Source organism: Podarcis cretensis (assembly GCF_951804945.1).
Source record: "Podarcis cretensis genome assembly, chromosome: 4".
NCBI lineage: Eukaryota > Metazoa > Chordata > Lepidosauria > Squamata > Lacertidae > Podarcis > Podarcis cretensis.
Genome location: NC_137173.1, coordinates 26293026 through 26318945, shown reverse-complemented (window position 1 = coordinate 26318945; position 25920 = coordinate 26293026). Strand labels below are relative to the sequence as shown.

Sequence of the window (25920 nt, the reverse complement as noted above, 5' to 3'; positions counted from 1 at the left end):
TGAGGTCATTCAACAGATTGGCAAATAGATTAATAGTTTGATCGAGTTCATATGAGGTTATGTCAAGGGCTGAATAGGTTTGTATGATCTCCTGCTGAAAAAATTGAGAATATTTTTGAGCCTGCGTTACAGACCACTTTATACCCTTCACTCGTAATGCCGTATTAATGCCCTCTACCGGGTTTTCTGTGTTAGTGTCTAATTGAGTTGGATGACTGTACTCGTCCCCGTGCCAGTCTAGGTCAAACATAGCAGCAAGTGGAAGGTGGTCACTGAACTGAATATTGTCAATCTTAAAAGAGAGAGCTTTCGGCATCAGATCACTCGAGGCTAAAAGGTAATCTAGTACACTATTTGATTTTATGCCTAGGTGGGTATACTCCCCCGGTATATCGGGAGGGCAGCAACCATTCAGGGGTACTAGGTTTAAGCGAATAGCCATTTGGTAGAGAAGTACTCCCGCCTCGTTTACTTTAGAGTCTTTTGAGGTTCTCCTCACGGCATGTCTCAAATCATAATTGTCGAGGCATGGAGCAGACCACCATTTAGCTTTAGTTAAATCGACCCAATTTGCTGCTATGCGTGCGTTAAAGTCACCCCCAATTAAGGATTGGCTATTGGAATATTTAACACGGCATGATACTAAATGATCTTCTAATATTTCCCATCTATCATGCAGTTCAAGGGACGAACCCCCTGGCGGGAGGTAGACATTGGAGATTAGCAGTGATACTTCCCCCCCCCCGACATCAACCCGGATAAAGCATAGGGGGGAGCAGTCAAAACTAATGAAAATTTGAAATGCAGCTTCAGTGAGATACCAATTACTAGACCACCTTTCGGCCGTCCTCCTTTCTGGGAGGGGCAAGCTGGAAGAGATAGAAGGTCGAATCCGTTTATAACAATTTCACCCTCCTCCCAAGTTTCTTGCAATAGAATGATATGAAACGAATTGATATACGACTGGAATTCTGGGTCACATTTTTTCCTACGCCAGCCAGCGATGTTCCAACAGAGGATCGATATTGGTGGTTTTTTGGGTTGTCCAGCTAACCGTCATTTAAATTCTTGTGGGAGGCTCTTATGCAGCAAGGACGCTCCCTTAAAGAAGTCCGTTATTTTCCTTTGCTGAGGGTTGACGTCCTGGTGTGGTGAGTCTTTTGCTCTGGTGCGCGCTGGTTGTGGTGGGTCTTTTGCCCTGGTGCGAGCCGATTGTGGCACGATCAAGTCGCAAGGGCCAGAATTTTGGGGGGGCAGAAAAGAGTTAGCATCCTGGTGGGTAGAGATAATATTTGACGATTTTAGCTGTCGGGCCCAACTAGGCTCTGAAGAGGCTCCTGCCAAGTCCGCTGGAGCCGTCCTCTTTGGGGATCTAACCGAAACACTTGTGATCATTTGATTTATATGTCCTGCTGGGTCTTCAGTCCACTCTGTGTTGACTCTCGACACTATAGTGTCTTCCTCACGTAATTTTTGGATTTTTGGTGGAGAAGCCTGACTTGGAGTGGCCACTACTGTCTCAGGTCGTGGATGGTCTTCGATGTATGTTGATTCCAAGTCCGGCATGGAGGGGTGCAGGGGCGACGATTTATCCAGGGGAGTGTTATCCTGAGATTCATTCTTTGATCGGTTAATCTCAGAGGGAACAGATAAGTCTATTAAAAGCAGGGATGAGTTACCAGTGTGAAGGGGAGGAGAAGAGTCTGCCCCCAGCAGTGAGACCTTCCCATCCAATGCCGATGGCACCTTATATGCTGGATATTGGGGGATTGTTGTTTCCACCTCCATGGGGCATGGCACCGCTAAGTTAGAGTGGATATTATTCATAGTAACTCCGTTGCAGGCGATACTTAGGAGCTGAAGTTTAAGTGAGTCCAGCCTATTTATAATTTCTTGTTGTTCCATTGCTGGTAACTCTCCAAAGGAGGCGATAAGCTCTCTTTCCTCCTGGGGTGTCAAAGAGTTACTGGCACAATCATAGTGTTTAGTTGTAGGAGTGGGGGTACTATGGGACTGGCCCCGACATGAGGTGTACAGCTCAGCCCTCTTTTGTGGTTCAGGATGGGAAGGTTGTACCGTCTCCTTGATTAATCTCTCCGATAGGAGGGGTCTAATTATGGAGTCCATGAAAACTCTCGTTGGAAAAATGCCAAGACATTTGGGGACCTATATTGTAACATGATATGCTACCTGGCTTAAAAGGCAACACACATCTGCTTTTAATTACAAAATATATCAATGAAACCAGCTTTAAATAAATGCATTATACTTCTGCATATTTGATTAGAATGTGTATTCAACACTAGATTTACAAATTATGCAATCTATTATTTAAGCTTTTTAAAGGGTTATATTGACTATGAATCAATTTTCAGAAGCAGAATGTGAAAGTGAGGCTACTAAATTTCATTTCTATGCAGCTTCTGCCAAGAAACCAAAGGGAATATGTTGCTTCTGTAACTGCCGTCCTAGAAAAATGACAAAACTTCTGCTCCTGTAAATGTCTTCAGTTGTCTAGAATGGCATCCTCATGAACACAACTAAGCATTCCTTTTGTAAGTATACACAAGCAAGCAAAGATATAAGCAGTCATTCTGTATTCAGTGAAGTATTAGAACTTCAGATGTTGCATTAAGACTGAAGACAGTGATGCAAACAGGAACATAGGAAGTTGCCTTATACCAAGTCGGACCATTGGTCCTCAAGCTTAGTATTTTCTATACTGACTGACAGCGGTTCTCCGGGAATTTAGCCAGGTGTCACTTTCAGACCTACCTAGACATGCTGAGGATTGAACTTGAGACCTGCATACAAAGCTGATGCTCTACCACTGAGCTACAGTCCTTCTCAAAATATAATGTAGTCATAAACTAGCTACAATTATGGTCATAAATTTGTGCTTTGTTACATAGCTAGTAGTGCTGCTACTCTAACCCCTTTCATATCTCATCCTCAGCACATTCATTTTATGCGAGGAGGGAGTAGTATTATGCTGGTGGCTCCACACTCATCAATCACTACCATGCCCTGTTGGCCTTGGCTCCAACCTCCATGTGTAAGCACTCCTTGAGCTCTTTGTGTGGAAGTTGTAGGCACTGTCAGTGGTGGAATTCCATTCCCTCCGACATACAAAGAGCCAACACACAGAAATAAGTTATGAAAGTGGCTCTACATGACAAGCTTAAGAAGAGTCTGCTGGATCAGGCCAATGGCCCATCTTGTCCAGCATCCTGTTCTCACAGCAGCCAACCAAATGCTTGTATGAAACCCACAAGCAGGACCTGAGCACGAGAGTACTCTCCCCTTCTGCGGTTTCCAGCAACTGTTATTCAGAGGCATGCTGCCTCTGACCATGGAGACTCTAGCAATTGATACTGATACACAATTTATCTCCATGACACAGCCACTGAATCTTGAGATGTAACCTAGGCCCAATAAAATCAATGGGCTGTATCAGCACACAGCAGTGTAGACTGCATCCAGTGTTCTAACAATCTGGTTATAAAATACCAAAAGATCAGTTTTCTTGGACAACAGTTTATCCTTCAGTGGTGATATGTATCTATTACTCTTCTGGAATAAGAGGTTTGAGATGGGCATTGCTCATGTTCAGCTATGTACTGCAAATTAATAATACATGAAATATACCCAAGCAATAGATCCAATAATTAAAAGTAGGACTCCTGCAAAGAGAGATAAGGGTATGGACTTCTAGTGGGAAATATTAAATAGCTCTAAAATATTTTCTTCTTCCTCCCCTTTTTTCCTGCAAACCGCCACAGATTCCCTCCTCCCAAAGCTGCTACCTTAAAAAAACACAACCAAGATGAAATATCACTCAGTACCAACTCCAAAGGAAAAAGTAGTGATTGCTGTGCAATTAATTACTGTGCTCTTGTCAATATCACTTCTGGCTCAATGCTCAAATACAATTACCTACCTTCTTCCACAGTTGAATCCAGCTGGGTAACTTTGACAGCAAGGCGGTCAATTCTGTCTTGAAGGGAATTTGCCCTGATGTAGAAGTTGTTGGCCTCATTAAACAACTCACCAAATATGTCTTCAGCATGTTTGCCTATAGAGAAAGAAGACAACATCTCCCCAGGTGTTTTAATCACCATGACACACACTATGCACATGTATTTGCACACAGAAACAGTACAAAGTTTCTTCAGAGTGTTTTCACTATGCTTCTGGTGCTTTATGCAAGTTGCCAAGCACAGAATTCCCACATTTATCCAATGTGACTGAAAACTGCTCTTTTCAGACACAATCCTACACACAGGAATGCCACACACTGTCAGAGCAGGTATAAGCAGGGCCAGCCCAACAACTTTTGCTGCCTGTGGTAAAGGACAAGTTAGCATTTCCCCATTGAATCTTACTTCAGCACCAGCAACAGCATAGTGTCCTCTCCTTGCAGTGCACCTGAAAGCAGCAGACTAGTTTAGGGGTATATTACAGGTCTGTGATATCCCACAGAGAGAAATGGCTCAGGAGGAACAGGCGGCTGCTACCCTCAGTAAATGAATATTATAAACGTAATTCCATATACTACATATGGCATTTGTGATGAATTAAAGGCTTCTCTTTGCCTAGTGGTTAGGCCAGTGCTGATTCCAAATCTTTAGATACCCAAAGGGAAACAAGCATTTGGGAAGAGGGGGTGGATCCACATGGCCAAAGCTTAAAAAATCCATAAAAGACTGCTCTACACTCCCTAGCCTTAGAAGAGTTTGGATCTGATATCCCGCTTTATCACTACCTGAAGGAGTCTCAAAGTGGCTAACATTCTCCTTTCCCTTCCTCCCCCACAACAAACACTCTGTGAGGTGAGTGGGGCTGAGAGACTTCAGAGAAGTGTGACTAGCCCAAGGTCACCCAGCAGCTGCATGTGGAGGAGCGGAGACTCGAACCCAGTTCATCAGATTACGAATCTACCGCTCTTAACCACTACATCACACTGTCACAAAGGAAGGTAAAAGAAAGAGGGAAACACTGGACACAAGGCCATACAGGATATGAAGTCAAGGTGGAAAGGCATTGATTTTACTTATTTTGATTATTCACATGCAAAGGTGCTGAGACTGCTAAACCCAAAGTCATCATGTCACTTAAGCCAGCTTCGAAACTGTGTATACTCTTCAAGTTTCCCTTAAAAAGAAAAAAACACATTTTAAAAGCCATCCAGTTACTTACTTAGGCTGCTTAGCTGGCGTATGATAGCAGCAAGAGTACTATTGGTTACACATTCTAATTCACTAGTAATTCCCTCAGGCAGAGCTCCTCTGCAGAGGTGTCGAGGTTCAATGTTCCTTTTGACTAACGGCATGATTCAATGTCTGCCAAAACAAAAGAATAAAACATTAGTCTCACCCCACCACCATACTCCCCAAAACTTTTTTATAAAGGGCAGCAGCTGTTGTTGCAGTATGAGAATAATACAGCATGGCTTGAATACCCATGGTGTTTGAATACTATTACTAGGCAGGGAAGAAAAAGGGCTGGCTCAGTCCTGCCCCACAAGGCCTTGTTTCAGGGTCTTTCACTGAGTTCTGCTGGTGTCCAGCCCATTTGGCAGGCGGAATGGATGCCTCTGCTCAATATAACATAACCACCACCTAGGTGTTTGGGATTTCTGCCCATCACTAAATTCTCAGGAGAAATCCCAAGAAAAATATAAACCACTATCATTCCTCTGAAGACAAATATTAGAATAGAAATGAAGATTCTCATAGCAAATAAGTCCCTAAATATTTTTAAATATGTTTTGTAAATTAAGTATTGGATAGGACATGTTCAGGAGTTGTCCTACTTCCTTTTCAAGGTATTATTTACCTTTCATTTATTAAGAAAGCAACAGCAGAAAGTGTTAGAACAAAAGCCAATGGATTTTGTCATACCTAAACAGGACCTCCAGTTGCTGGGAATAAGTTACAAGGCAAAACTATTGCTTTTATAAGCCCTGCTAGTGGGCTTCCCAGAAGCATTTGGCTGGTCACTGTGGAAAACAGATGTGGGACTAGATTGAATGCTTTTGAAATTCTCTTCTGTTTGATATTAGACAGCTTTTGCCTATTGTCTTTTTTGTGCCTACAGAAGACCTTCCTTTTCCAACAAGACTTTTAAGGAAAGATCTTTTAAGTCTGCATCTGTATTGGAATTGTTTAAGATGTTTTAATTGTTTTATCTCATGTAGGAAAGTTGGGATATGAATAAATAGTGAACCTTTGGTCGGATCCAGTAGTGATTTTCTTAAATGAATTCCTTAGGTAGACTATAATGTACACATTATCCAGATATAGTGTACCCACATTCCCAGTATGTTTGCCCTCCTGTCCCAGCAATGTCTATGCTGGCTTGGTCATGTCCACAGAATGGAAGATGGCAGAATCACCAAGGATATACTCTACAGGGAGCTCGCTGCAGGTACTAGGCCAGTTGGCAGACCAACTCTGCATTATAATGACATCTGCAAACATGACATGAAGGCTGACAACATTAACCCTGCCATGTAGAAATCTCTTGCAAGACCACCACAACATCTGGAGACAATCAGTCAGGTCATGTATCCACAACAGTGACCAGAGAAAGAATGACCGCTGGAAGGAGTGCAGAAAGAAGAAACACTATGGTACACTTGCATCAGCACAACCAGACACCTTCATCTGCTCCAGCTGCAACAAATCATGTCTCTACAGTCACAGCAGGCACTGTAACTCTCCAGTGGTTTGAATTTACCCCTGAAGGCACACTCTTCCATTATCTCCTGAAACTGACAGATGCCAACCAGATATAATGTAAACACATTACAAAGTTCCTTTGATTTCAAGTGGAATTTATCTTTGTAACAAGCATAGGATCAAGATGAGCATCTGCTAGTGTCAGATTCAGCCAGGATTTGAACAACGGTTCTTAAATACCTACTCCCTATATAATGAAACAATTTTACCAGTCAGTTTTGCATATAAAGCCTTAGAAAAGGTTACTGTGCCTCCAGCATGCCTGCAACATAATGTGCAACAAATGTGCACACCTTTCTGTGCTATCCTCTCCCCTTCAAAGGAAGAATATACAAATAATTCACATATACAGTTCATCTCACACTTTCAGTTGTAGAGCTAAACACTGAATAACGAGGGCACGTGTGTTTATTTTCACAGAGAACCAGTAGTGTTACCTATACTACTTTTTCCCAACCTAATGCACTCCATATGTTTTGAACTACAACTCCCATTAGCCCCAACTGGCATGGCTACCTGGATGAAATCAAATAATACCAAAGTAGCTTTAACAAAACTAGCTATAAACTGAGGGGGGGAATCCTCTCTATTCAATCATCTGGACATAGCCTGACTGCAAAGGAAAGCTAGTAGAGAAAATAAAACAGTATTTTATCATTTTACAATTTCCCTCCCCTCCTATATGGAATCTTGAATATGCGGGTAGCTAACTATTCAACTGCCCAGTCTCAATATACAAACATAGTTTTGTATTGTTGTTCTCTTACATGATCAGATTACAGAATTAACAAAAGGTGCTAACAAGTTAATCCAGTTCTTAACTGTAAGGGCTGCTCATCTGCATGTATTTATCTTCCAGATGGCTCTCAATGCATATGATGGAAACGGCAGACAGGCAGAATATATCCTAGGCCACTTGAAACTCTTAAATGATCTTTGGAATAAATGTTTGTTACCCAGATTGCATAAATAACACCTTCACAAGTTGTTGTGAATTCTATATAAAATAAATTGGGACAATCCTGTCAGTCACTTATGTAGCATTGGTTTCAACAAGAAACACTTACAGGTGAAACTCGAAAAATTTGAGTATCATGGAAAAGTTCATTTATTTCAATAATTCAACTTAAAAGGTGAAACTAATATATGAGATAGACTCATGACATGCAAAGCGAGATATGTCAAGCCTTTATTTGTTATAATTGTGATGATTATGATGTACAGCTGATGAAAACCCCAAAGCAGTGCATTTCTGATAGAGATGCCAAGCTAGGTGTACCAATCTTACTCATTTCAAGGTCATCAGTATGAAATACTGGGATGTAGCCAAAATAATAATTTGTTCTATTCATGGATTAGGGCTTTCCTATCCCCATCCCACTACAACCCTACCAACCCAAATTCATCTGTGGAACGAGGGAGCCTTGGAAATATTATGAGACGTGGCACAAGTGGCTGTCGGTGGAAATTACTAGGGTCTTGTTCCAAACAGTCTATGTGTAGTCAGTTTCGTTGCTCTCATCCCTGGTTTGCTTAGGTTCCTTTATAATGGAGTGTGTGTGTGTTTCCTTTCTTTCACAGAATCTATGGTGGTGTATGTGGGGCTTCTAAACAGGCTCCCAGCCAGCACAAAGCTTAGTGTGTCACATGCTTTTGGACCATGAGTGGGGACCAAGTATATAGATCTTCAGACTGCAACAAAATGTTGTACAGACTTCTTTTTCACAAATGATGGTACCAAAGTCAAACTTTCAAATCAAACTGTAGTTCACTTGGCTACTTTTGCAGGAGTGGGATGGAAAAGAGATACTGGGTTGACAGAGAAGTTGCACTTTTCAAGTCAAACATGCTCAGAATAGTTTGTCATCCTGACAAAACCATAAATCTTGTTGATATTCAGCATTTGTTAACGTTCACTTACTGTTCTAGAAAATAACAGACCTCTCAATGCTATTTTCTCTTCAGTTCTGAAAGACTACTACAGCAATTTTTCCATTATGTGCAACAAATCTAAATAATAAGATACGAAAACTGTAATTGGCCTAATTGAAAAAGAATGAGTACCCCATCTTCCCAGAAAAACCACTTGGAATAGCAAATAATCACTGCTCTTGCCCAAGCTTGACAGGCAACAGAGTAAATAAGTAACAGACCCTTAAAAACATGGAGGAGGAATGGGGAACAAAACAATCATTTCTCTTTTTCCCCTGATGAAAATAATGACAAACTGTAAACTAGCGCTGTACAACTGTAATCAGTGTTTCATTATGGTACTCATGTTGCTTAATAGAAATGAGAATTTGTGTGTGTCCATATCAGCAACCAAGCAAATGAAACAAATGCACTATCCCCCTGCACCCACCCCATTCCTTAGAACTTGAATACAACAGCTTTTCTAGCAACACTGAACAGAAATAATAAAACTAAAGATAACTAAAACAATACAGTGGTACCTCGGGTTAAGTACTTAATTCATTCCGGAGGTCCGTACTTAACCTGAAACTGTTCTTAACCTGAAGCACCACTTTAGCTAATGGGGCCTCCTGCTGCTGCTCATCCTGAAGCAAAGTTCTTAACCTGAAGCACTATTTCTGGGTTAGCAGAGTCTGTAACCTGAAGCGTATGTAACCTGAGGTACCACTGTACCTGATAAGAAAACTATAGAAGTAAAGTGACCAGAAAGGAGCAAAGGGACTGTGACCTCCATTCTTATCTCCACAAAATCGTCCAGGAGGACCTCCAGGAACCCACATATTCATGTACTGTCGTCAAGCCAAGGTTTGGCTTAGAAAGTCATGTGAACTGAGCCATTATTAAAGTACTTCAGACTGAGTACATAAATCTAGAACTTTCCTCACACATTCTGTATCATGAAGAGTTGCCTATAGGTATGAAACTAAGATACTATACCATCCATGAACTCTGTCCAAAGACAGAATGGACTACCAACCAGAACTCCTGAATATTATAAGCTGTTGAATTAAAACATACCTCGACTTGCATTAAATCATCAAAGTAACATAGAATACCCATATTTTACCTTCTGAGTCACTTATGGAAACTGCAAAGTACTGCAAATCATATTTATAATGTTAAACAGGTTTTCCCTGAACATTCAAACTTTATGCCACTATTAAAAGCCCTGAAAATCAAAACAGATAGTTATGACTCCTGCAGTGCACTTACTACATTTGGTGCCTGAAGGGAGTTTGAAAATGCTGTTCAAATACAAATAGTCATGTTAAACCTAATAACCTTTTAAGACAAAGTTCTATTAACAGTAGGATACTGCTGCTGACAATGCAAGTAAGCAGACATATGCCGTCCCATATGAAGAACAACTCATCACCAGTGGAATTCTGTCACCCACTAAGTTACCATTCAACTCAATCCTGGCCCTGACACATTTTGACAGTGCAGGTGCTGCCTCTGAATGGGAGTGAAGCCTTTTTTAAAAAAACAACAACCAAAAATAATAAACAATAACCTTCTAATATATTTTAAACCTTGGGTTAAGGAGAATCAAAAGATAACTGCAGTTAAAGTCAGCACAAATGTTTCCCTTGATCACAAGTTAAGACACAAGTGGGAGCATACAGCATTGAGATCTTAGGCTGGTTCCTATATTCCTAACACGATGGAGTAATGCTCTATCTCCAGTGGCTGCACACAGGGATGGGAGAAGAAATTCTATTCAGTTCATGTTTAAAGGCAAACTACAGCCATCCTTCAAATTTTGCTATGGTGGTCTCCAAGTAATGTATGCAAAAATGCATATACTAGGGTAACGCATGCATAGAAATGCATATATTGGTGAAAAGAACACAAAAATGCATATCATGGCAAACTGCTCCACAAAAATGTGTTTACTCTGCAAAAATACATACAAAATTGAGTATATTAGGCATATTTTGCCCTAAAATGCTAATGAATTTTCATGAAAACTTTCCCTCCCAAAATTCAAAAACTGATGTGAAAAAGTGGATAACCAAACTTAAGATTGGAAAAATGAAACACAAACTGAAAGATTCTGAAACTGACATATTCATCTATCCTAGTTTCACAAGCATGAAATAATTAAGGAAAATATGCACAATTTTAACTAAATTATCCACTAATGCTCTAGTGACAATAGCCTATTTCAGGGGTTCTCAACTTTAACCACAGACCACCCTGCAAGTTTCATTCAGGTGGTCCGCAGTGTGTTTCATCACATTAAATGTTCATATTTATTTTTATTCTTATTTTATTGGGCATTTCAATAGCATAAAACTATTTTGATAGTGATTTTGTTGATACTTAACTTACACCTTAAACATCCCAGCTTCCCATAGGCATCCATTTGGACAATGTGGGAAACAGGATGTTTCACAAGATGGATGTTCAGTCTGATCCAGAACTGTTCTTCATATATATATGAAATGTTTAGAAAGATCATCAACTTAGAGGCCAAGTGGATAAAAATGCCAGAGATTAAGAAGAAAGCAACAAAAGCAAAAATGTAGTTGCTTAATCATCAAGGAATGTGGTTCTCAGCTGGCATGAAACAATAAATATTGTAGCAGGTGCAGAGACAAGGGAAAAAACCACAGAGCAACAAAAACTGGACTGAAAGGACAGCTTGGTAGTAATTGTGGTGAGAGGCTACAAAAAGTTGGTGTGGAGAGGTCATTACATAAGCACAGCATGTCCTCTGGAGGTTTTTGTTATTAACAAAAAATGCCTTAAAATAATCAATATTATAACTGATTATTAACAACAGGCAATAACTGTCTGGCAGCATTTGCTTACAACTATAAAGAACGGAGGGCACAATACATTCCATCCTTCTATATATGGAAGGAAGACAGATAACACATCCCAGTCCCTGCATCCATCACGGCCAGTGGCAGAGAAATGTCAGAGTAGGGAGTTCTTAACTGCAATCCTTATGACATGGTCTGAGCAAGAAGGTGCTGACTTAATTCATGATATTAGCAACAAAGTTCACCAACAAGGAGAGGAAATCAGCTAAGTTCTAGAACTACTCAGAAACTAGAGTTCTAGAACTACTTTGGTCAACAAAGGCTCAAATCCATACGTGCAACTGCAAAGAACCCAAAAGGACAGAGTGTTACTGGTCCATTGGCAAAGTATGGACAGAAGTTTAGTCTTCTGGTATTTATATTCTATTTGGATATCATAAGCCTTTTATTGCTTTCCAGTCAAATATGCTGACAATGGGAATTCTGAGCATCTACAGCTCCAAATACAAAGGTCACTGTTCCTGAATCCCCTGACACAGCAACAAAATGCTTCATGGTTTGATTTATTCTATCTAGAAGATAGACAAGGGCTATATTCTATTTCTAAATTCAAGTTGTGCTTGCAAAACACTTAACACTTGGCTGCAACATGTTTTGAAGAGAAAATTTTCCACATGACAAAAATGCAATGGTTTTGGCAGACAATATAGATGCTCCCAACAACCACTGTTTTTAAAAGAAAATGCACACTGAACTTTGCTCCAAGAACAATAATTTGCAGTTGCATGAAGTATGTATATTGCTGGCTGATGTCAAATGGAATGTATACATTTAACAGGAATGTTTTGAATTCTCTTCAGTTCAAGACCACATAAATTCATACAAAGAAGAAACAATTCTTTTTTTAAAAAAATGCAACTTAAGAAACTAAAGATCTTTCAAACAGTCCATAACGAAAGGGAGATCCTGTTGGTGCATAACTGCTTTTTGTATAGGAGAAGGTGGCTTGAAAGGGCAAAATAAATGGGGTGGGGGAGAAAACCACAATCAAAAAGAGAACAGACAATAGACAACTAATGCATTGAAACTACACATCCTGATGCAGAATCAATACAATCTACTCTCAGAGGAGAGAGAAGGTACATTTTGGTTCCTGAAAGAAAGTAGCAGGTCTGCATAGTAAACATGCTCAGATTTCCCTCTCCCCCACTACTAAGGAACAATTGGAAACAAAGCTCTCTTTTTTAACAGAGGTGCCTCTCTTTGTTACTTACATGCTACCATAAACTACTGTAAAACTGAAGAGTAGAAACTATGCACATGACTCAACAAAGAAATTGAACATTGTTGAACATATTATTTGTATTCTGTGTCCTCCTTGCTCAACTGCCTGCAAAGAAACTGGATGTATCATTTTTTAAAATATTTTAAGCATCAAATATTAAATCTACTTTACAACTTAAAACTTTTTAAGAGTTTTTTTTTTAAAAAGAATGATTTGCTAGCTTATTAATAGAAGTCACAATCTCTTATTTACTAAATATTAGATATTATTCATTCATTTGTTTGGTCTTCACCGCTAGTATTCGTTTTAGCCTAACTCCTAAGACCAGGTTTCAAAGCTAATGCATAAGCATTTTTCAGGGCAAAATGTTTTGCAACTCAATCTTTTCAAAGATTTCCATTATGGATGAAGGTCCATAAGTGTTAACTCAGTTAAGAGCAATATAAGGATGCAAGATTAATCAATATTATCAAGGTTACAGAGAAATGTTAGCCATGATTGCCACCACAGCTCAAGACACAAATCTATGGAGAGAGAGTTACAAAAGTGACTAAAGTGTAGTAAAGTACTTTTACATACACATTTTTCACTTTCGCTGCTATAGCACAGTATTTAATATTTGATGTTAATCAACAATATAGAACTAAATGATTGTCAGTTCTAGACTGATTAAGAAGCAACAACCATGCACATATCATAAGCCATTATTAATGAGGTATCAGACCACTGTGTAGATATATTTACAGGTTTTATGCATCAGTTGTAAAGGAAAACTGCCAGTTTAAGGGAAGCAAAACTATGAGCACTGTAGTATAAGGTTTCCCGGGGACAGTCCCTGGATTTACAGATCAGTCCCCATGCAAAATCTATTGAAGTTGAAAACTGTCCCCGGATTCACTGAAAAAATATGGTAACCGTACTGTAGCACTATTTTTTTATATCAGAGTACATTTGTTAAGTCTGTGGGTTCCTAAAGTCAGTGATATTTTCTACTGTTATTGGTAGAGTATTTCAAAAGTGTAGTGTCACTTCACACTTCCACAAAGCAGAACTTCCCAATAAATACAGAAGGCAGTATTCAAAAGGATCTATTTGTATGCAGGCCATGCTTAAGACAAATTGTGAAGCTAGCATGTAGCCAAATATGCACAAAGGCTATTCAGCAGTATGGGCATTTTGTCCAAGTTCTTTCAGTTAATTATGGAAAAGAACCAAGCACGAGAACCATAAGGACTTTGAATAGAGACTGTCCCACAAATGAATAGAAGCTGTATGTTTAATTATTATGATTATTTATCTACTACCAACAATGCACACAGAACTTTAGGGTCACAATACTGAAAAAGAAAAAAAAGACACGAAGAATACTCTGCCTCACATTCCTAACATACTTCATGAATATAGAAACAATATGAGGTTATACTGGATATATTTTAAAGGGTGAGAAGAGAATGATTGAGAACTGTGGCTCTCTTTCCACAGAAATAAATGGGGACAAATCAATTTAACATAACAAACAATTTATTATTATGAATAGCTCCATTATTTTAATTCATATCCACTGAGATATGAAATCTATAAAGGCTTCAAAAAGTATTCCAACACCTCTGGAAAGTTGAAAGAGATGTCCATGTATACAAGAGAAGGGAATTCAATCTGTTGAATTTCATTGTACACTGGTCGTACATTGACAATAAAGGTATTATTATACTAGGAACTGAGAGTTCATGGTTTAAATCCCCCCTCAGCCATGAAGCACACTGGGTGACCTCAGGCCAGCCACTGCCTCCCAGCCCAAATTACCTCACAGGGTTGTTGTGGGGGATTAGATGAGAAAGGGGAGATTAGATGAGCTCATTGCAGAAAAAGGTGGGAAGGAGGTATAAAAATATAAATAAATAAATAAATTTTTAAAAATTCAGCACCATAAAAAAGTATTCCAACACCTGTTTAATTACCACTCACTTGAAACAGATGTTGCCAAAATCCTAAAAACATAAGCCAAGACATGTAAGGCAAATCAATTTTCAGTGGAGTACCTATGTATGCTTGCTTTTGTTGCAACAAAGAACCATAAGACTTAAAAAAATTTCTTATGGCACAATATTTTGTGGACTATAATGCAGAGAAACAGTGTAATCTATTCAGAAGTAATTTCACTAAATTCAGTGGGACTTAATCCCAGGCAAGCATGTACAGAAGTGGTGGGAACCTCAGGCTCACCATACGTCGGGAAAATTCCTGACATGTCCTGGTTTTCGGATGTAAAAATGTATGAAAATGTGATGGGGAAAGCAGTGGAAACAGCTCAAAAAAGCTCAACAATTTTGGGGTCTTCCTTAAAAAAAGCAACCTTAGATGATACAGTCCTCATTATCTGGCCCACATGATTCTCCTCAGGCCCCACCCTCTCCTCAGCTACATCCTCTTCCAAGGCCCCACGCCTGCTTCATACACTCCTTAAGTATTTTTGCCTGGCTGGAATGTGCACTTAACAAAGCACTGATAAGGACCAAAACTGTTTTGCTTTAGTACTGTTATTGCTTTGCATGCATTCTGACCATGCCCTGAAACATATTCCTTTTGCTATTTCATATTCCACTTTGTGTTCACGCTATCAGTGCTGCTGAACCTGCCATCAAAATCTGTTCACAAGCAGGTTTGGGTATCTAAGCAGACAAAAGTTAAAACAATTACCCTTGCCACTGATGACTGCTCACATTCTTTCAAAGATGTCGTATTAGGTGGCCTTAGGAAAAGCTTTGTGATTCTTCTAACAGCTTAACTACACATTAATGGTTTTTTTTAAAAAAAAAAATAACATCAGGCATGGGGGAGAGATGATTATCTGAACTTGAACAAATTGATGTTACTACTGTGGCTTACTAAAACAAACCAAGTTCAAATCATAGTTCCTGAACTTGCTTCCATAGTTAAAATTAATCACAGTTTCTCCATGTTTATAACTAATACTAAAATGTTGTTAACTGAGAACAGAAGGAAAAACTTCTGATCTCCTTCGCACAGCTGCATCTAAGGAAAGGGGGGGGGGGCACAAGCCAGAGACTCATTCACATAACAATAAACCATTAATGCAGTTAAAGCAGGAACACAATACAAGTTGAACTGAACAACAGGAATAGATAAAATGCCAGACAGATCTAAAGCCAAACTCTTTTTGTTCAGGTGACTATTCCTAGGAAGCACATATATTTATGCATAAAGCTCTTTAGGCATGCTAAAATTAGTATGCTAACAGTGTTGACCACTTTCTGAGGCTGAAGAATTAAGCACACTTACTAGGGACCAAATTCCACTGAGCTTGGAGGAGTGATGTAGGATCGTACTGTTAATATAGTGGTACCTTGGGTTAAGTATTTAATTCGTTCCGGAGGTCTGTTCTTAACCTGAAACTGTTCTTAACCTGAAGCACCACTTTAGCTAATGGGGCCTCCTGCTGCCGCCACGCTGCCAGAGCACGATTTCTGTTCTCATCCTGAAGCAAAGTTCTTCACTGAGGTACTATTTCTGGGTTAGCGGAGTCTGCAACCTGAAGCGTATGCAACCCGAGGTACCACTCTGTGTGTGTGTGTGTGTGTGTGTGTGTGTGTACACACACACACACACACACACACACACACACAGTATAATGTAAAGCAGAGGGAGCCAATATAGATCCTTCCATATGTTTTGGACTACAACTCCCAGCATCCCTGACAATTGGTACAGCTGGCTGGGGCTGAAGGGAGTTGCAGCTCAGAACACCTTGAGTGCACAATATCAGTGACCCCAATGTAAAAAGTACATTCTATTCAGTTGGCATATAAATATATTTACTAGTATTCTAATAACACTTTGAATATTACATTTCATCCACACTCTTTCCCCTAACTTTCCCCCTAACGAGATATTTCAGTTGTTGTTTTTTTGCAGTAACAAAAACTTTTCAGATAATCACAAGACTTTTTTAGTTTTGTTGACTACATACAGAGGATGCTCGGGTTGCGAACGTGATCCATGCAGGATGCACGTTTGCAACCCGCAGTGGCACATCTGTGAACGTGCAGGTTGTGATTCGGCGCTTCTGCGCATGAGCAACCGTCCAAACCTGGAAGTAACCCGCTCCGGTACTTCCGGGTTTTGGCGGTCTGTAACCTGAAAAAACGCAACCTGAAGCGTCTGTAACCCAAGGTATGACTGTATTCCAATTCAAAAATTTCCAGATAGCCTGTGTCACTGACCTTAAGACAGGTGGTGCACATTTATTATACTGCATGCCTATATATATCTACTCAGAAGTAAAACCCATTCAGTTCAATGGGAATTACTCCCCGGTAAATGGGTTTAGAACTACGGCCTTAGACATAAGCTGGTTTACTTAGAATAAGGCAACAGTCTAACAAAGCTGACATCACAATATAGAAACTAGTTTCTATGATATTCTGCATATTTTACCTTCTTACTACCACAGCCAAAGAATTAAGATCTCTTGAATCAGGGTTTGTTAAACAAACCAAGAACATATATCACTGATGACAGCCTTTATGATTCCCTACCTTTGTTCAAATAATTTGAGAAATAAATGTAGTACAGGCGACTCTCAACTTAGGCGGCGGTTACATTTCAGGATAGAGCATAAAGCCAAAATTGTGTATAGTCAAAACACATTGCATTCAGTGGCAGGTGGAATTGCCAAAGTATTTTTCCTGAGACAGGAGACAGCCAAGAATGCATAATGATTAACAAAGGATTATTCCTAATAATAGCAAGTAAAAAATAACTTTTACTATTATCTCCCCAATTTTACTACTGTATTTAGAATTAATGCTCTAGGTTCTGAGAGTAGGTCACAATTTCCCCCAAAACAAGGACTCCACCTAAGTAGCCAAGGCTACTTCACACAGATCTATTAATCAAATGGAAAGCAGCATCTCTATGACATTTTCCTGACTTGGGAAAAAATTCAGAAGTATCAATACCTTCCTTACTCCATAGCTTTGTGTACGGTTCTCCTCAAGCTTCCTAAAATGCTGACTAACCAACTTCAAACTACTTTTCTTTGAGCGCACATGAGGAGGACAGTAAAATCTGCTGAAAGGAAATGTCTCGCTATGTCAAAGCAGCCACAGATCATGTTGGCATATCTGTTACAGTGCCTTGGGAGATGCACTCATCCATCTACAGTGCTCATGCATTAGCTCTACCATCAATCTGTGCTGTCTGCTATTGATGTCACCAACAGCTACAACATACTGTTTTTTATACTAATGGGCAAGCACATACACTTAGCATTTATTTTTCTTATGTTTCTGAGTACTTCAGCATCAAATGTACACATCCCATCGGGAGTCTAACTGCAACAGATGAGCACAGGCGAGAGCATACAAGGTATTAATATGTTAATTATTAAAGGTGTTAAAAGTTGTTTGCCATTTTTTAATCGTAGAAGGGTGCATCTACTTTTGGTAGATTTGCACATACCCCATAGTAACTATTCCCTTGGCTTTGGGTGTTTGAAATGATTGTAGAGAAGGCAATACAGATGTTGAGTGTTAAAGTCCCAGTGATCCAACACTGCCAAAAAAATAATCCACTGGCTCAGTTCAAACACGATGACCAAACATGTTTTGCACTACCCAGTTTAGAAAGCAAACCATGACTGAAAGCTACTGTCACTGTCCATCTACCCAGCACTCACCATCATAGCTTCATAAACTCACTACCATCTCTATGGTTCAGCAGCCTTAGGAAATAGAGCAATCGTCATAATGGTTTGTGAATTCAGACATTGCATCAAACATCCATTAGCACAGATCTTGGATGGTGAACAACTCCAAACCATGGTTTCTGAAGATGGCTGGCAAACAGCTGACAAACCATGATTGTATTCAGACATGCTTAACCAATTAAGTTTACCTAACCATAGTTTGGCATCATGTCTGAATTGACCCAGAATGCTTTGTGCCTGCTAAATAGGTCTGTTTTTAATAGTACCTCCAAAAAAAGTGAACTATGGTTGTCCAGTCACATGCTCAGATAACCGGATATCATAAACAAACTTGTTCTCTAGTGAATCAGGATCTTATCCTGATATAGCAAGTTATCTTAACATTCTGCATACTTTGACAGTTTTAGAGAACACTTTTCTTCACTTTTTGCTTCACCACTAGCTAACCTTCACTTGCTCCATTTTCTCAGCACAAAGGCAGAATAGGCAACTAAAAACACCAACCCCTCACTCACTCAACAAAAGGAAGAACAGGGTAGTTTTAAAAAGATAATTATTTGTAGTCTTCTTAGGGAGCTAAAGGGGGACCTAGATTTCAAAGCTATGGGGGTCTCTCTCTCTCTCTCTCTCTCTCTCTCTCTCACACACACACACACACACCCCAAGTCAATAAACACACACAGACAAACTATTTCTAACAAAATTAAAAACGTTATCTAGGATCCTAATCTCACACAAACCAAAACCCTAAGTAAATTTCTTTAGAGGTTGGTTGTATTAAAAGAAGAAAAGACAAACCCACAGAAAGCAATACTAAATATCTTAACGACTGTGGGTTTACCTGCTTTCAGGGCTAGAGATTTGCACACTTAAGCCAGATGGAGCGGTCGAGCCCTTTGCCCGGTTTAAAGCAAAATAAAGGAACTTCGATCTGGAGTGGGAGGAAGATAGCCTGAAGAATGATGCAAATCTCTCCCTTTAAACAACCGCCTGTTCCAGAATGGAGAAAGCAGCCAGCAAAGCGGGTCACGAATTCCCCGGGGGCGACTTAATGTATGTGTATATGGGGTGAGGGGAGGGGGTGGGGCGCAGCCTCTCCCTCTCTCCCCCCTCCCCGCACTTTGTCTGGGAGGGAGGGGAGCGGGAGAACGAGAGTCTCAACTCTTTCTGAGAGTTGCGCCGTTTATATATCAAGCGGGCAGCCGTCCCGAAAGACAAGGCGACACAACTCGCTGGCCCCAAGAAACAGATACCGCTCATGTCAGTCTGACCCGGGTCGGCCAGCCTCGTCCCCCTCACACAGCACGAAGGGGCTCCGAGTTGCGCTAAACCCACGCGAGGCGGGGCGTGTGTGTGTGTGTGTGTGTGTGAAGGGGACCTCGGGGGATTATGAAGGCGCCTTCTCGCTCACTCTCCGGGCGGGAAGCATCGAGTGACCATTTCGCTTTAAACCTCCCCAGTCGCAAAACTCTGCGGGATTATGAGATGGATAAGGAAGGTGGGCGGGGGAAGACGCCGGGCCGCCTACGCTCCCAAGCCATGGAGCAACACGCTTCGAATTAAAACCACTTCTCCCGCCCCCCGCCCCCACCCAGCCGCCTTTCCTCTCTTCCCTACGGTTTCCCCTCAACCGCATCGCCAACGGGCTTTTGGGTGGGCGCGCGCTTCCTCTCTCGCGTTCTAATCGTCGCCCCCGCCCCCGCGGCATACCTCGCGCGCGCGCCACATTCCATCTGGCTCGACTACAGCAAGCGGGCGCGGGGCTCCCAGTCTACTCCCCACAGGCGGCAACGGCGGCCAGGCAGCGGGCTCAGCTCGGGAGCCATTCAATCCCCTCCCCCTCGGCGCCCTCGAGCGTGTCGAGGACTAGTCCCCGCCCACTCGGTCCTATCTAGGCTAAGGATGGAGGCGGGCAGAAAGCGAGGGCGGGAGGGAGGGAGGATTTGTATCCGAGCAACAGAACTGATCGGCATTCTCAGTAGCCAGTGAGCGGGGCAGAAAAGAGAAGGGCTGCTTTCTGCCTCAGGGATTACTTTAAAACACACGCACACACAAACGGCGTTTGCGTTATCCCTTTTCCTCTTCGCTTTAAGGTTCTGGCAGCTGAACCGAATTGGCTTCTCCTGGGCTCTCGCCCATCCCGACTTCTCACAAGCTTCGCTTCCTTTCCTTCCGCACATTATCGCTTTCCCCCGACCGCTAAAGTTTTGTCTTCCTCACACACACAACCTGTAGGGCTCTTTCTCCTCACGACTCCCACCAGCCTCCGTTATTCACTCAGGACCGTCAGGAGCGCCCTCAGGGCAGGACCTCGGGGGAGGGAAGTCAGCCGAACAAGCCACGAGGGCCTCAAACGCCGCATCCCTTTAGAATTAGGGGAAGTCAAATACAGTACCTGTGTCTAAAAGGGGTCAGGAGATTAGACCATGAAGGCCAGCATCTCAAACAGGGCTGGGGGATGTTTGCAGGAGAGATTCCCTTGCTGGGTGGGGAGCCACAGTAGTAGCCCCCCTGCTGGGGTTTAATTTTAAAGCGTCTATATGTCAGGTAATATTTCAAAAATCACTTCAGTAACCCTAGAATTGTAGTAATAATAATAAATAATTTATTATTTATTCCCCAGCCACTCTGGGCGGCTCCCAAACAGAATATTCATAATTAAAACGCGATAAAACATCAAACATTAAAAACTTTCCTATACAGGGCTGCCTTCAGACGTCTTCTAAAAGTCAGATAGTTGTTTATTTCCTTGTCATCTGAAGAGAGGGCGTTCCAAAGGCAGGCGCCACTACCAAGAAGGTCCTCTGCCTGGTTCTCTGTAGCTTCATTTCATTGCTGTAATGAACAGACTAAAAATCCCCAATATATTATCAAAAGAAAAACACATCCTAAGAACTGTAAAACAACAGCTTACCATGCACGTATCTGGCAAAACCAATTTTAAAAATCCAAAGAATACGCAATACTATTTATAGAACCTTAGACAGAATGAAGCACCTCACTTCAGGAAACACATTTTTTTTCTGGATACTGTACAAATATAGAATCGGTTTGTTTTTATTGCTATGAGGGGCACCAGTTGAAATATCTGCCTCAGCATTATGAATGCCTTAGACTGCCTCCTCAAAGTTTCAGGCATCTTCTCTGCTCATCTACCATTACATTCATTGCAGTCATCAGAGAATCCAACCCTCTAGTTCAACATCCTGTTCTTAGAGTGGCAAAACAGATGCCTCTGGGTAGCCCACAAGCAGGACCTGAGCACAAAAGCACCCTCCCCTTCTACAGTTTCCAACAACTGGTATTCAGAAGCATACAGCCTCTGATAGCCATCATGGCTAGTAACCACTGATAGACTTTACCTCATAATTTGTCTAATCCTCTTTTAAATCCATCCAAGGTTCAAGCCATCCAACACTGCTTTCTGTGGGAGCAAATTCCACAGTTTAACTATGCACTGTGTGAATAAGCATTTTCTTTCATCTGTCCTGAATCCTTCAACATTCAGTTTCATTATATGTTCACGAGTTCTAGTGTTATGAGACAGGGAGAAAAACCTTTCTCTATCCACTTTCTCCATGTCATGCATAATTGTATACATTTCAACCATGTCACCTCTTACCCATTATTCCTAAGCTAAATGCCCCAAATCCCCACAGAAGAGTTGCTCCATCCCTATGATCATTCTGGTTGCCCTTTTTTGAACCTTTTCCAACACCATACTATCCTCACTGAGGTAAGGCGACCTGAAGTGATTCCCTTTCAAATCATTTGTATTTGTTTCCCAGTAAACCATGTTCAGAGACGCAGGTGGCACTGTGGGTTGAACCACAGAGCCTAGGACGTGCCAATCAGAAGGTTGGCGGTTCGAATCCCCACAATGGGGTGAGCTGCCGTTGTTCGGTCCCTGCTCCTGCCAACCTAGCAGTTCGAAAGCACATCAAAGTGCAAGTAGATAAACAGGTACCACTCCGGTGGGAAGGTAAACGGCGTTTCCGTGCACTGCTCTGGTTCGCCAGAAATGGCTTAGTCATGCTGGCCACATGACCCGGAAGCTGTACGCCGGCTCCCTCAGCCAGTAAAGCGAGATGAGCGCCGCAACCCCAGAGTCGGTCACGACTGGACCTAATGGTCAGGGGTCCTTTTACCTTTTTTAAACCATGTTCAGGATCATAATGTTCCTGTTTCTCCACATCTATAAAACGTAAAAGCACCATACTGGAGCGCCAAAGGGTTTAGCAAGGGTTTTAATTTTGCACTGCTGTCATGGGTGCTTGCATTGTTGCAGCTAACAGGACCCCAGGCTTTGAGTATATGAGAGGGTGAGATGTTGGTTAGAGAAGGAGAGAATAGTGGAGGGAGGCCCCGATCGTGCATGCATTGTGAAAGCTAACAGTGCCTGAATAATGTGGTCAAAGCTCTCTTTCCTTGGTTGCTTTCTTCTTGTTTTGTCCTTTGCAGCCAGGCCTGTTAACAGAGGCTTTTGTTTAGTACTTTTCAGGCTCCTTTACAAAGAAAGGAAATCAGACATCTTGTGTGTAAGATTTGGGCAGGTGTGGAAATCAGCAGCCAGTTGAACTTTAATAGTTTACAACATTTAAATACCGGTAAATATATCAAATAATAATATTAATAGTAATGGTGATTTAAGTTATCTTAAAATCAAATGATAACCCACAAACAGCCAAAAATGGATAAATGTGGATGGCAGTACGCACGGCCCATCAGTTAATCACTGTAAACCTTAGTAAAAGGGCAAAGGACTGGGGATTTGTGAGAGAGAAGGCAGGTGGGAAGGGTATAGAGATGGAGATGGACAGGTAGCAGAATGACTACAATAAAAGGTATTAAGGCCTCTGTCATGCCTGATTAAAAGTAAGCAGCTTGGCAGATTTGTTGGCTATCGAAGCCTGAAGTCTATACTTATTTGTGCCCCAGTTCTTTATATGCTTACTAATGCATACGCCTCTGACTTAAGCAGAGCTTGGTTACTTTATCTTGCATTCATATATATATATATATATATATATATATATATTCTGCATATATACAGGTTTATAAATTAACAACAACAAAAAATATTTTTTTCTGGATCATCAGAACAGTTAGAGTTACCTGGTGTTAAAATAGAGTAAATTACCGTATTGACACAAATCTAATGCACCATCAAATGTAATGTGCACCCTAATTTTTGTGATGCATGGTAATTTGGCTAAAAAAGGTGCACATTACATTTGAGTAAATATGTTATTTACAGCTCCCAGAAGAATCAGTGTATCACAATGATTATTAAGGGAACATTGATGTGGATAAGGTGAGATTAGTGCTGAATCAGCTTGTGAAAAAAAAAAATACTTTTCCTTCTAGACTCTTCAAAAATGTCTACATGCCTTGAATGAGATGATTGAATGGGGGGGTGATATAAAATACATAATATCAAATGATATGTAACTGATGTGTTACTTCCAGTATTATTACTAAGGTAGACATTGTGATATTATTCTAGTTTGCTGTGTGCATTTCATTTTCATATTGGATGAGTTGTATGTGAGACATTCCAGTTCAATATTTTTTTCTAGGTGTGTTAATTTTTTAAAAAGAAGAATCAATAAAAAGGTCCCAAGAAAAAATCAATAGAATCTGTCAACAATGACAGGGTGAACACACGAAACATCACAATGCTTAAAATGTTCACTTTGTTTAGCACAGTGCTCAGTTATTGATAATTTGTCCCTTGACAGAGTAAGGCAGCTGCCCAAGCATATAGTTGTCAGCCATGTCTTTTGCAGGAAGAAAACAGAGAAATAAAATATATTTAAAATATGGCATGTACTTGCTTGACATTGTGGCAATTCTATTTTCCCCCAGTATGCAGAAAGTAACTGGTCAAAATAATTTTATAATCACAATTGAAATATACGTTTTATTTAATCTTTTTAGATAGTAAGAGATCACTTCATTTCAGTATACAAAAAACATACATTTATTTAAGGTCAAACTCTTCAATCACCTAAGGGAAATGCTGTAATAGTTCCAGTGATGCATATTCTCTGGCCTGAGCAGAGCTTGTCCAAGGCATGGAGTAGGAGTCTTGTTCTTGGCATGACAGTGTAAGTCCAGTAGGCTCCTGGCCAGCTTAACTCTCTGAGGCCCGCAGCAAGTGTACCTGGCTGCTCCCTTCTGCACGGGTCTGCATATTATTCAATTTTTTTCTGTTCAGCCATTTGAAAGGTAATATCTAAGATGAAGCAAATCAATATACAATGCAATTCAAACCAATTACTCAAATATGTCTATATCTATTCAAGTTATGTCACATATGCAGCCAGACATGAATCCAGAGCTTGCAAGAATTCTAATGAAAATGTGAACATAATTTGTGCTGATGGTTTACGTAAGAACCTGTCATGTTTGTTTTTTCTAGAGCATTCCAGAAACACAACACAGTCAAAGAAAGTTGTGATCGGCTGGCACATATAGACAAACCTCTCTACACGGCTTCCTTGTTTGCAGAATAGAAAACGGAATAACTGTGAAAAATAAGCTATAGAAATGTAAGTCAAGTCTTGGGTAGCAGATCTTTTCTTTAGCTGATAAAATAATTGTAATTGTGCTAAACTGGTAGAGGTAGACGTTTTTGGCAAAGAAAGCCCCTTATTTGAGAAAAAAAATAAGAGAATGTAGCTGTTAAAACTGAAAAGGAAAGTAACTGCAACACAAATAGCAGGCAGAGAGCAAAGCTTTGAAGGGGTAAAGCACATTGTTTAATTTAACTTTTAAACCGGATTATCATTATTATCATCATCAACATCATCTGTATATCAGGCAATTTCCTAGAAAACAAAATAATTCTGTTTCAATTTACTTTATGCTATATAGTTTTGGAGCATAGATTTGATGTCCCATGAGGTGAATAAAAACATTCTAGAAGGGCTGGGTCTGCTTAGAACTTGGAGGAGACAAGTGACAGAAAAATACCTGGCTTACTAAAAACATTTTCTTCCCTTTCAGTAATTTCAGAAGATTATCTTTAGCCATCAAATGTGTCTACATTCTACTCATTTATTCTTACCTTACAATGTTTACATTGTCTATTGTGATGGGAACTTACACTCTTGCATGTTGTATAGTTCTTTGTGGGATGAATAAAAGCATTTCATCATTATTTAATTATATCCTCTGCACTAGGCTCCCAAAGCTGCTAACAATAATAAAAAGATAACAAAATACAATATACAGTGTGTGTGTGTGTGTGTGTGTGTGTGTGTGTGTAACTATCAACGTGGGTTTTTCCCCATAGTGTACTGAATTTTTATATACCTAATGTCTCACTCTTAAACATATTCAAAGGGCATCATGCCCTACTTATGTAAATAGAAATGCAGGGGTGGAATTCAATGACACACTACAGTGAAAGTC

At 40.5% G+C, this 25920-nt stretch overlaps 1 protein-coding gene and 1 long non-coding RNA gene across 4 annotated transcripts in view; one reads left to right on the top strand and one right to left on the bottom strand.

Moving 5' to 3' along the window:
• WASF3 (WASP family member 3) overlaps nt 1-20878 on the bottom strand; it is a 34013-nt gene extending 13135 nt beyond the window's left edge. The window contains exons 1-3 of one of the 3 annotated variants that reach the window (XM_079973883.1): nt 20212-20878; nt 5200-5342; nt 3941-4075 (exon numbers count right to left, since the gene is read on the bottom strand). In XM_079973883.1, the coding sequence (XP_079830009.1) occupies nt 3941-4075; nt 5200-5332 (268 nt within the window). In that variant the 5' untranslated portion in view covers nt 5333-5342; nt 20212-20878. Of the gene's footprint in view, nt 1-3940; nt 4076-5199; nt 5343-19342; nt 20114-20211 lie in introns of those variants that run through there. The other 2 variants (XM_079973884.1, XM_079973882.1) reach the window with 2 other exon arrangements.
• A 372-nt stretch (nt 20879-21250) lies between these two features.
• LOC307215170 lies at nt 21251-25742 on the top strand. Its single transcript, XR_013838343.1, has 2 exons — nt 21251-22237; nt 24926-25742. It is a non-coding gene; the product is annotated as an uncharacterized lncRNA (long non-coding RNA).
• Nucleotides 25743-25920: the final 178 nt, after the last annotated feature.